This window comes from Callorhinus ursinus, unplaced genomic scaffold (assembly GCF_003265705.2).
Source record: "Callorhinus ursinus isolate GAN/ISIS: 27379988/994484 unplaced genomic scaffold, GSC_fseal_2.0 scaffold88, whole genome shotgun sequence".
In the NCBI taxonomy this organism is placed as follows: Eukaryota; Metazoa; Chordata; class Mammalia; order Carnivora; family Otariidae; genus Callorhinus; species Callorhinus ursinus.
This window is the reverse complement of record NW_027397150.1, coordinates 1,025,026-1,037,553: the sequence shown is the minus strand read 5'-3', so window position 1 is coordinate 1,037,553 and position 12,528 is coordinate 1,025,026. Positions and strand designations below refer to the sequence as shown.

Below are 12,528 nucleotides of genomic sequence, written 5' to 3'. Positions count from 1 at the left end.
ATGTTTTAAAAACTACATCTGAGGTCCCAAATCACGGGGCGAAACTCCCAGTTGCGACACCACAGAGGGGAACATGCATTTCCCTAGGTCCAGCTGCTTCCTGTTCTGCGCCCACACATGGGATTTTTGTCTGAAATGTTTATTTCCTTCTCTTAGCTAACTGCTACTGTTCCTGGAAAATTTAGTTCGGGAGCTTCTTCCTCTGAGAACCCCGGGCTGAGGAACGAGTCTCTTCCTCGGCACTCCGTAGCTCTGCGCGTCTCAGACGATACCCAGATAACTGACTGGTGTGCCGCTTTCCCTTCGAGGCTTCGAGGCTCTCAGCCGTCCGGGGGACGGGACCGCACCTTGCTGAAGTCGGGTTCCTTCTGCCTGACACGGGTATTTGAGAAGTATTTGTATTTGTGAACAGAACCATACGATTTGCCACTGCATTCATCTCATGTACAAAACTCACCTTTTGAATCTGACTGAAGGAAACACTATGACCTGGGGAAAGGGATAGAATGTTTGGGGAAGGGCACATAGTGCAGGCAGCACGGGGGCTGTGAGTTCAAATCCTGTCTCTGTGACGCGGCGTCTATAAGAAGAAGAGGAGCGTCTTCATCACCGTTCTCTCCGTTCTGGACCTTTCCCATCTGTGAAATGGGTGTAACAATGGTACTCCTCGCTCGTGTGAAAATTACGTAAAATACAAAACACTTGTAAAAATGCTTGATGTGTCGTGAGCGTTAGCAGTTGTCATCTTTGGAGCAGTATCCAGTGATAGTAAGAAAAGGCTGCCTTTATTAAAAAAAAAAAAAACAATAAAGAGAAATGAAGTTGTGAGTTGGGTTCGGCAGTCACCTCCACCCAGTTTTGTCTCCTTCCCTCCCCCACCTCAGCCTCCCATGGAGCCGCACAACCACTCGAGCTTAGCTGAGTTCGTACTCCTTGGTTTCCCCAAAGTGGGCCACGTCAGGAGCTGGCTTTTTGTCCTGCTGCTGTCGGCATACCTGTTCACCATCTGTGGCAACATGCTCACCTTCTTAGTTATACGACTGGACGCAGCCCTGCGCACACCCATGTACCACTTTGTCAGTATGCTCTCCTTCCTGGAGCTGTGGTATACAGCCACCACCATCCCCAAGATGCTGGCCAATCTTCTCAGCGAGAAGAAGACCATTTCTTTTGCAGGATGCCTCCTTCAGACCTACTTCTTCCACTCCCTCGGGGCCTCTGAATGCTACCTTCTTACAGCCATGGCCTATGACCGATACCTGGCCATCTGCCGGCCCCTCCACTACCCTGCAGTTATGACCCCAACACTCTGTGGCAAGATGGCTGCTGCCTGTTGGACTTGTGGCTTCCTGTGTCCCATTTCTGAAGTCATCCTGGTCTCCCAGCTCCCCTTCTGTGGCTATAATGAAATTCAACACATCTTCTGTGACTTTCCACCTCTGCTGAGCCTGGCCTGCAAGGACACAACCACTAATGTCCTCGTTGACTTTGCCATCAATGCCTTCATCATTCTTATCACCTTCCTCTTTATTATGGTTTCTTATGGAAGAATCATTGGTGCCATACTGAAGATAAAAACAGCAGCGGGGAGAAAGAAGGCCTTCTCCACCTGTGCCTCACATCTCACTGTGGTTCTCATTTTTTTTGGCAGCATCATCTTCATGTATGTGCGCCTAAAGAAGAGCTACTCTCTGACTCTTGACCCGTCACTTGCTGTAGTCTACTCTGTACTGACACCACTGGTCAACCCCATTATCTACAGTCTTCGTAACAAGGAACTCATTAAGGCCATCAAGAGGACCGTCTTCCGGAAAGGGGGGAGAGCTAGTCCTACTCACCACTGACTCTCTACCAAGGTCCTTCTTCCACTTCAGTGTTGGCCTCAGAAAAGTTCCATGCACCTCTGTACTGACCTTGAATAATCTTCCCATTATCACACCTCTGTGGATCTCGTCTCCTCTTGCCTTCTCAAAGACATAATTTACGTTTTTCTTTAATTTCCTACATCTTTATGGTTTTCCATTTTGTACTTGATCCATGCTTTCAGCACTTAAGAATACTTTAGAATCTCCCTTCTTAATAAGCACACATATCTCCTTGGCATACATTCTAAGCCAGCTAGAAGTGCATTTCTCTGCTCTCATTTCCGATTAAACTTCACAATGTGATTAATGACACAATCTACCTCCTCTTCTTCACTTCCTACCCACTTTACATCCCATTGCAATCTGGCTTTGGCTCAGCCTTCTGAACAATACTTTGCCAAGATCATTAATGACCTCCATGCTGAATCCATTAGACCCTCCTGGTCTTTCCTCTTTCTTGAACTCTTGATACACGTGACCGGTTCTTACTTCTTAAAAACAGTTTGTCTCTTAGCTTCCTTTGCATCATTATCTTTTCATTTTCTCCTTATTCCTTGACTCCATCTTTCTATCTTTTTTGTCCTGTCTTACTAGATGCTTGAGTTATTCTTGCAGCTTTAAATTTCCTACCTAGGCCAGAACTCTTTGAGTTCTTCAAATACATTAAGATCTGTATGGCTCCAAGAACTTCGTACTGTTTCCCCCCAACACTTCATTTGGTTCACTTCTCATTGTGTGAGTGTTTGTTCAAACGTCACATTCAAGTGACATTATCTTCGAGGGCATAATATATGTGATCACCTAATGTATGTTACCTAATATACGTTACTCATTTTTTTCTCTTTTTTAAATTATGTTTGTTTCCTTCCAAATATGTATCACAACTTATATGTATATATGTAGATAGATAGATACTGGTATCAGTATAGATATAATTTATTGTTCTTTCCTACAAGTCTATAAACTGCATTTGGTCTGAAATCATGTCAGTTTTGTTACTTGCTCTATGTCCAGAATCTAACAAGTGTCTAAACTTGCTGAGTATCAATAAAAATGTGAAGAATGAAAAATATAATGAATCTGACCCACTCCTCTCACTAACACATTCTGCTCCCTACTCTAATCACTACTGGAACCCACTCTTTTGTACAGTGCCTTGATCCACTCCAGTTGAACATGCCCCTGTCTCCTCTACAACCAGCTTCGACTTGTCCTACCTCTGCCATTTAAATCTCTGGATAATACCGACAACCCTCACTAATCACTAACTCTGCGCTACTCTCAGTTATTTTTCCTGGATCTCTACTTCTTTATTCACAAACTGTGGTGGGCAGGTAAGCTGTCTTTAGGTGATGTTCACCGCTAACATTATATGGTTCTAAGACCCCATTTAACCCTTGACTTCCTTTTACCTCAAAAGATGTCTTTTGGGGTCTTGAATTCCAAGACTAGCCATTTGTCAGAAAATGAGAGTTTTTTTCTGAGTCACAAGTTTCCCAGACTCTTTTTAGATTAAGATTTTTATCTTAGAATTAAGATTAAGAATTTTATCTTAAAATACATTTATTAAATTTTCTAAGTATTCAAGCAATTACTTCAAACATAAGACTTTTCTTAGCCATGCAGATTAATTGAACATTGAAACTATTTTTCTTGTGTACAGATATAGAAGTTATAGAAGTTCCATATTTATGTGTGTATGTACTTACATATGTATATATATAGACACACAATATGCAAACATATAAACATAAATAAACATACAACTTCTGCAGAACAAAGAGGGAAGAAATCATGATCCTCCTTTATGGATGAGACTGCTTCACTATTTCTTTACCTATATTTTAATTTCTCTCCTTTGCTATTTCTGCATCCATTTTTCTCTCTATATTATTGTATGTTACAACTATTATTTCTCCATTTGGTCCTTAGACATATATGGAGAGCAGAAAGCTTTCACACTATCCCTGCCTATTCTCTACTCTGAGAAAGACAACATATTCCTCCTCTCCCCTCCCTCTCCTCCATGCTTAGTTTAAATAGAGCAGAATGAGAATTTCCATGGAAAACAGAAAGCAAAGCCTTCAGAAATTATAGAAGGGAGCACTCACCCATCTTTTGGCTTGTTTCCTAGTTTGTGTTACACCCCCTATCTGATTTGTTTTATTCTACTTCACTCTAAGTAAATTGTGCACTTTGTGCAGCTACTGTGTTTGGAACCATAACCTTTTATTATACAGAACACACAATTTAGCAAAGAAATGAAAAAGTATAAGCTAGAGGGTGACTCTGGATCTTAAAAGGTATTGAAATATCCATACAGAACACTCAGTAGTGTGCAACTCAGTGAACTTTCACAGATTCAATCTTTATGTAAGGACAGGATTCAGAACAGGACAGTGGAAACATCTCCAAAATTTCCCCCATGCTCCCTTACCTCCAACACAACTCCTCTCCCGCCCCGTGTGTGACCAGTTACCCGACATCTAACACTGTAGGTGGATTTTATGTGTTTTGGTATTTTATATAAATTTGTTCGTACAGTTTACATTCTTGTTTCTGCTTTCTTTCACTCAACATTATGTTTATGAGCTTTACCTCTATGTCATTTCATTGTAGTTCTTTTCCTCTTATGGCTGTTGTAGAATATACCACAATTTGATGTTATTTATTTACCTTCCACCATTTCTTGCACTCTTCATTTCTTTGTGTAGTTAGGAATTTCTATCTCGTATTATTTCCCTCTGCCTGAAGAATTTTCTTCGACATTTTTTGTAATGCATGTCTACTGACAATAATTTCTTTCACCCTTTTCCTGCAAATGTCTTTATCTCACCTCTTTAAAAATGTTTATTTTTTTATTGTGACCTATGGTTGCAAAGGACCCAAGTAAGATAAATGCTAATTTATACATGTGTTAGGTTTTATAAGAGCCCTGATTCCAATATCAGGAGACCAATGAGAGGAGATGAGTAGTTGATGAGTTAAGGATCTGGACCACTCATCCTGATCATCATCAATTTTTTCATTTTTCACCACAACTGTGAGACATCAGACACTGTGCCAAGCACTCTAGGAGGTGGGGCATAAAGTGAGATTTTAATTTCAAAATCCTCACAGAGAGTTGCTTTGGAATGATAAGATGTATGAGAGGAAAATATCGCAGCACAGGACAGGGTATAGTTGGAAGCAAAGTGAGGAAGGACTACTGGGAATTCAGATGTGGGAAAGATTGGTGTTCGCCACAGACAGTCAAGGAAAGAAAGTGGGGGTCTGGGTGCCCAGATTGTTAGATGTCTGTGGATGGCCTTAGGAGGAGGTATGTTCTCAGGAGGGTACGCTGCAAACAGAAGGGTCAAGACTAAACACAGGGACCCATTTGGCAAACAGTGAAATGTCTATGATGATGCTGAACACAGTATTTATAGCACGAATCTGGACCAGAACAACAGGGACTTTCCACAGAGCAGAACTAGGGATAGTGGGTGAAACTCAGATGTCAGGTCAATGGAGGGACTCAGTTTATCACTGAAGCACTTCAACAACAGAGAGAATTGTCTTATGGGGAAGAAGCTTCAGCCTCCCCTTTCTTTTCTTTTCTTTTCTTTTTTTTTTTTTGGTGGTGTGGTTTGAAAAGATCTTTTATTTTTATGAATTGATGGGAATATCTGTTGCATTTAAAATATTTTTAATGATCCAATGAAACCCAAGACTATGGCAGTACAAAGAGAATTGATATTTCCTAAAGTTTCTTCCAACATGGACTCAATGTCTCTTGGTGCTGGAAACTGAATTACAATAGTAATTAGAAATAGTAAAAGAAAATGAAATAAAAAAATGTAAAGGGAAAACCATCAGTAATTTTCTTTTTCTGTACCGAGTGGGGGAAAGTGAGGGAAAGAAGGGAGTGGTCAGAATCCCGAGAATTATGACCTAGGGAATTGAGAGGATGTGCAGAACCAGTTTCAGGGGGGAAATAATGTTTGGCTTGGCCATGTTGACTTTGTGTGACTTTGATGTCCCAGGATCCAGGGAGCGAAGAACAGCAGGACATGGGTGAGCAGAGAAGCAATGTGCGGGGTCCCCTTATCTGCGGGGGACACGTTCCAAGAGCCCCAGGGAAGCCTGAAACCACAGATAGTACTAAACCCTACATATACTATGTTTTTTCCTATACATACATACCGATGATAAAGTTTGATTTGTAAATTAGAGTTAAATTTTTAATTATAAACAAGTAGAAGTTAAGTTTTATAGAAGTATAAAATAAATATAAATATACTGTAAGAAAAGTTAGGTGAATGTAGTCTTTTTCTCTCTCTCAAAATATCTTACTGTAGGGCACCCACTCTTCTCATGATGATGTGAGATGATAAAATGCCTACATGATGAGATGAAGGAGGTGGGTGATGTAGGCATCGTGATGTAGTGTGAGGCTACTCCTGACTTTTGGATGATCCGTCAGAAGGAGGGTCATCTGCTTCCAGACTGCAGTGGACTGCAGGCCGATAAGAGGGGCTACTCTATAGCTTGAGACTAAGTCTTTGGAGTCACGTGGAAGCCCTACCCTCCAAAGAAAGAAAGGGCAAGACATTGCCTTCCAATATTCAACCGTGAGGCCGGCCCCCCATTCATCTGGAAGTTTAGTCAAAGTCACTGGACAACTCATCTGTGAGTGCAGTCGGGAGGCCAGAGATGGAGCAGCCGCTCCAGGAATGGTGCTTTATATTTATACCTGGAGGGGAAGGAACGTAAAACATCCACAATAAATATGATCTGAGTTGGATAGAAATGTTGAGATAATCTTTTCTAGGAGGCACATCTGCACCTCAGATTTGAAGGAGGTAGAAGGCAGAATTGGACAATGGACAGATACGGATTTGGAGTGAAGAAAACTGAGGCAGAGGGGAAATATCTAATATTAAGATGGCTATTAAGGTCTTGCTGGAGAAAGATCACTCGTAAGGATCCCGCCCAGAAATAGCCCTCCCGCATCTTCGTAGAGAAACATCCTATCTTCAGAATGAGAAAGCTTTTGGTAGAAGATGGGGTGTGTTGTCTGGGTTTAGAAGATAGTGCAGCCAGGAACCAGCAGAGTAAGTAAAATTGGGTTTGACTGTGATGAGAGGACTGGAGGACAGAAAGAGGAGACTTTGCTTTTACACCGGTGTTCCCTTGTGCCTAGAATACCTTTCTTTCCTTTTTTCCACCTGGCAAATTCTGACACTTTATTTCAAATACGAATGATGTCTTCTGTGAGGTGGTCCTGACATCCATGCCCAGCCCACGGCTCATCCCCAGCTCCTCTGGCTCCTGCATATGCAAATGAGCGGTTATCCTGCCCAATTTGCTTATTCACTTAACAAATATTTATTGAATCATTATCATGTTGCAGACACAGCTGTGGGCCCTTGAGAGTCATCCGTGGATGAACGGAACAGAAAAACTCCCTGCGCTCTGGGGCTCCCATTCCCGAAGAGGACAGAAACAACACATCTTTGCGACAACAGACAAGGGCATTGGTGATATGCTAGGGCGTGGTAAGTCCCGTGCAAAGGATTAACTGTGGATGGGAGGGTGGCGCTGGGACAGGACAGGGCTGTGTGTATGTTGGGGGGCAGTGCTCAGGCAGGGCTGCCGGGCAGGGCGCATCTGCACGAAGGCTCCGAATGAACAGAGAGGCAACCCAAGTGGAAATTTGGTGGGAAACAGCTGCGACAGAGACTATAAAGTGTCAAGTCACTGAAAAGGTTTGAGCAGGGAATTGACTTAACATCAAAAGGACAGTGTGGCTGCTGTGTCGAGATAGGTGACGGACAAACAGGGAGGATCTGGTAGGAGGCGATTATAGGGATGGAGGTGAGAGATGTCATGGCTTGAACCCAGTGAAAATAGATCCTGGATTTGAGAGAAAGACAGAAACAAGGAGCATGGTGAGGATTTGGGCCCGTGAGCCGCAAGACCGTGACTGCCCAGGTTGGAGAGGGGAGGCCGGGGTGGGGGGCGCCTGCAGGAGTGAGGTTTGAGACGGCTGTTAGTCGTCCTGAGGGAGGTGGGACCAGGCAGCTGTGTCTGGAGTAGGAGAGGCAGTGTTGGCTGGGAACTGATTTGGAAAGTCTTCAACATAGATGGTGCTTCCAGCCGTGACATTGGATGGCATTGACAAAGGAGTGAGTTTACAAAACAAAGAAGAAGGACAAATCAACACTGAGCTCTGTGCATTAGAAAAGTAGGGCAGAGAGAAAGAACTAGCAGGGGCAGCTGAGGCGTGACCACTCAGGTAGGAAGAACCTGAAGGATGGCGCCCCGAGAACCAAGGAGGAGAGTATGTCAAGGAGCGGGACACAGACCTCGGTCAAGGCCGGCCGACAGTCGGGCAAGCCAAGGAATGGGAACTGGCAGATCTTACATAACTGGTGTGAGTGAGGAGGCGCGATCTGATGGACTGTCCGGTGGTGAAGGTCTGATTGGAATGGTTTTAGAGAAAACTGACGCTTCGCGGGAGTGTTGCTGCAGGAACAGGGGAGGAAAAAGACCAGTGGCTGTGGGATAAGTGAGTCAAGAGAAGGAGTTTGGGGGGCTTGTCTTTTAATTGTTGAATAAGTGAGAATAGGAGCATGTTCGTACGACGAGGGAATGTTCCAACACACAGCAGGTTAGCAATTAGTTGCTTCTCTGTTTTCTCTATTAGAATATTCATTTCCTAACTTCAGGTCCCCTATGTTACTCATCTGTTTAGCTCCTGTTCTAAGAATAATGCTTCCAATACAAAAAGATGTTCAATAAAGTTTTGTTACATTGACCTCATAATACAATTTAAATATTTACCATCTGTGAAGCAATAAATCCGAAAAGGGCACTTGAGGTTGGTGGAGGCAGACAGTAGAAGGGAGGAAGTGGCCATAGTTTGCAATAGAAATGCAAGAGATAGATTTGCCTCCTCGTTTTCTGTGACTCTCAGATTTACTCAACCCCCCTTCACCTTGACTAGGCTTCATGCCAGTGTCCAGAAGACTGACACTCTGACCTCCATGCTCCTGGAGGATGCTGCTAGACCTGAGTCTCCTTTAGGACACAGGAGGGAGCCCAGGGTGAAAGGGAAGATTCTTTGGTATCCAGAAAGTTGAAGAAGAAAATAAATTGAAATTATTAAAAAAATGTGCAATTGAAATGATGTAATCTTGGTCCACTACACACTACCAATATTTCATCCCTATAAAGGATAATTTATACCTAAGACAAGGAATATGGATAAATAATATATGATAAGCCTTAGAAGAAGAATACTAAAGTTTCTCAAGCCTATATAGTTTCCATTAAGCAAGATAACTGGGTAACAGGATGGATTATGGGGGCCACAAAATGGGCTGTGAGACCAGAGGACTTAAAAATCTGGTGACAAGAGTGGTCACTTGAAGGAGGCTGCTGGTGGGGATCCAAACTCTGGCCTCTGAAAGCATTTGCTGGGAACACTTTACTCTGGAGGTGGCAGAGGATTCTTGCTCACTTCCATGGCTCCTTCTTTCTCGTCCTTCCATGCCTCACATCTAGGGACATGAGTGGTGAACCATGGACCATGGGAACTGGAGCCAGGTGACAGAGTTCATCTTGGGCTTTCCCCTTCCTCAGGGGGTCCAGGCTTTTACCTCTTCATCTTGTTCCTTCTCATCTATCCCACCACCATCCTGGGAAACCTGCTGATAATCCTGGTGGTGTGCCTGGACTCCCGGCTCCACACCCCCATGTACCACTTTGTCAACGCCCTCTCCTTACTGGAGCTCGGCTACGCCGCTGCCACCATCCCCAAGATGCTGCCGAACCTGCTCAGCGAGGAGAAGACCATTTCTTTCTCTGGATGCCTCCTGCAAATCTATTTCTTTCACTCCCTTGGGGCTATTGAGTGCTATCTCCTCACAGCTATGGCTTCTGACAGGTACTTAGCCATCTGCCGGCCCCTCCACTATCCCACCCTCATGACCTCAGAACTCTGTCAAGATTGCTGTTGGGTGTTGGTTGGGAGGCCTGGCTGGGCCGGTGACTGAAATTTCCTTAGCGTCTGGTCTCCCTTTATGTGGCCCCAATCGCATTCAGCACATCTTTTGTGATTTCCCTCCTGTACTGAGCTTGGCTTGTACTGACACATCTATCAATGTCCTGGTGGACTTTGTTATCAATTCCTGCAAGATCCTGGCCACCTTCCTGTTGATCCTCAGCTCCTACGTCCAGATCATCCGCACCGTGCTCAGGATCCCTTCAGTTGCAGGCAAGAAGAAGGCCTTCTCCGCCTGTGCCTCCCACCTGACCGTGGTTCTCATCTTCTCTGGGAGCATTCTCTTCACGTATGTGCGGCCGAAGAAGGACTCGCTGGACTGTGACCGTGCCCTGGCCGTGATCTACTCCGCGCTCACGCCCTTCCTCAACCCCTTCATCTACAGCTTTCGCAACAAGGATATTAAGGAGGCCATGAGGAGGCAGTTAACGAGCTCAGGGATATGGGATGAAGGTGGGGAGGGCAGGCCAAGTGGGAGGCCGATGTATGGTGACTCTGGGTGTCGTCAGTCACTACAGCTGAGAAATCAAGCATCGAGTGCTTTTCTGCACGGGACGCAGAGCTGGGCCAAGAGCTGCCTGGTTCTCAGTGCCGACACAAACACCATACTGTGCTGGAGCCACACACGCAGCTAGCAGCCAGATGGGAATATGGTACAGTGTGGTGGTTGTCAAATCCCAGATGTTTGTATAGCACACATGGGATTTTTGTCAGCTCTGTGTCTAACCTACTATGAACATATATACATATATATATATATATATGCACATATATACACACACACAGCAAATTTGATGTATATTTAATATAAATGCATTTAGTCATATTCTAAGCAATCATATTTGTGAAATAAATTTTAGAACAAAAATAAATTGTTTTTCATGCACCACTTACCCTTAAATGGTATTTCATGTGTACCAATTATTTATGTATTACAATGGGAGACACAGGCATAGTAGAAGAAAACATTTTAACAACATACATCTGGGTTTAAATCCTAGTTCATTCAGTTACTTATTAATTACATGATCTTTAGAAAGTAACTCAAAATCTTGGAGTCTTAATTTCATCTGTTAAAAATATTTTCTTGAAGGTTGTTTTGAGAATTAGTGATAAGGTCTATATACCACAGACAAAGTGTCTGGCATGTAACTGATAGCAATATGTATATATATATATATATGTATATATGTATATATATACATATATATATATATATTATTCTGCCCCAAACCTCTCATCATTACACTGAGCCTTAGAATAATATCCAGGAAAATGTAATTATGCAAGAATATGCAAAAAAAATTCCCAGATACTGTTCCCCAGAGGAAAGGAGTGAAGGAGCCAGAGGGTGTACTAGAGAGGCGAGCCAGCTGGTTGCCCTTGGGTTCTGGCCAGCTGTGCGTGTCAGTCTTGGGGGCCTTGACATCCATTCCTAGTGGGAGTGCAGGGGTCGAGCCACTGGCAGGAAATAGGATTACTCTTTACATTGGACTAGTTCTCTATTCTGCTTTAAGCTAATTATTTCCTTAAACAAATGAAAATACGTGAAAAATAATCTTATATCTTAGCATATGAGCTATGTGGTGATTTAATTATTTAGCTGGTGTTAGGGATTATTATGCATCTGAATATCTACTATGAGTAGAGAATCAAACATTGACTATAAGAAAACTTGCAATTTTGTAGAACTTTCAACAAAAGCCCCCAAGTGTTTCTATTCCCACCATCTTAAAGATACCCATCCATCCACCCATCCAGTCCAGTAAGCACATGGCTATTTAGCTCTAACTCTATATCTGGTGCCATGCTAAGGCCTACATAAAAGGATGAACAAAACAGAATCTGTCCAGTCCCTGCCCTTAGGCTGGTTGGAAAGAATTGAGAATATAGATATCAACATTATCATTAATTTATACTCAGTTACAGTAAGTTAATAAAAATTGTGGTAATTAGTAATAAAACACATACACTCTCTCTTCGGGAGGAAGTTACACTGAAGCTGAAAACTAAAGGATACATCAGAATCAGCCATTTCATGAGAGCAATGATTGTATTCACTTCATAAAATTGGAAATTTAGACCCAGGAAGGTGGAAAGACTTGCCAACAGTACAGGAAAACAAAATCTTCAGCCTCCCAGCTGGGACCCTCTAGTCTTTAAAAGGTCCCAGAAAGCATAGGAAAAAAGGAGAAAAAAGATGAAAGCACCAGTTAAAATAGTTGATAGCTAGGTTATGGGTCTGGAAACAAGCAGGCAGAGGCCGCCAGGGTGCTGGCAACTGAGGATTTGCAACAGCAGGGGTGAAAGCAGGGCTCACATTCAAGAGAGTGAAGGACAGCCCACAGAATAAGAAAAATTATTTGCAAACCATGTATCTGGTAAGGGTCTTATGTCTATCATATATAAAACACTCTTACAGCTCAATAATACAAAGGCAAATAACACAATTGAAAAATGAACAAAGAATCTGAGCAGACGCTTATTCAAAGAAGATAATGCAAGTGGCCAATAAGCACATGAAAAGATGCTCAGCATCATTAGTCATCAGGGAAATGCAAACCAAACCCACAATGAGATTGCACTTCACACCCCATCGGATGGCTAGCATCA

General features: G+C 43.0%; 2 protein-coding genes across 2 annotated transcripts; both read left to right on the top strand.

Annotated features, from left to right (window-relative positions):
• Positions 1-890: 890 nt before the first annotated feature.
• LOC112814849 (olfactory receptor 6N2) lies at positions 891-1,844 on the top strand. The gene has a single exon (XM_025860557.1). The coding sequence runs from the start codon at positions 891-893 to the stop codon at positions 1,842-1,844; it is 954 nt and encodes a 317-aa protein (XP_025716342.1).
• Positions 1,845-9,434: 7,590 nt separating this feature from the next.
• Positions 9,435-10,550, top strand: LOC112814907 (olfactory receptor 6N1-like). Its single transcript, XM_025860667.1, is given in 3 exon segments — positions 9,435-9,482; positions 9,485-9,855; positions 9,857-10,550. Coding segments are annotated over 3 exon segments (1,113 nt in total).
• The last annotated feature ends 1,978 nt before the right edge of the window (positions 10,551-12,528 follow it).

Coding starts and splice junctions, on each gene's coding strand:
- LOC112814849 (XM_025860557.1), top strand. CDS start 891: ATGGAGCCGCACAACCACTCGAGCTTAGCTGAGTTCGTACTCCTTGGT.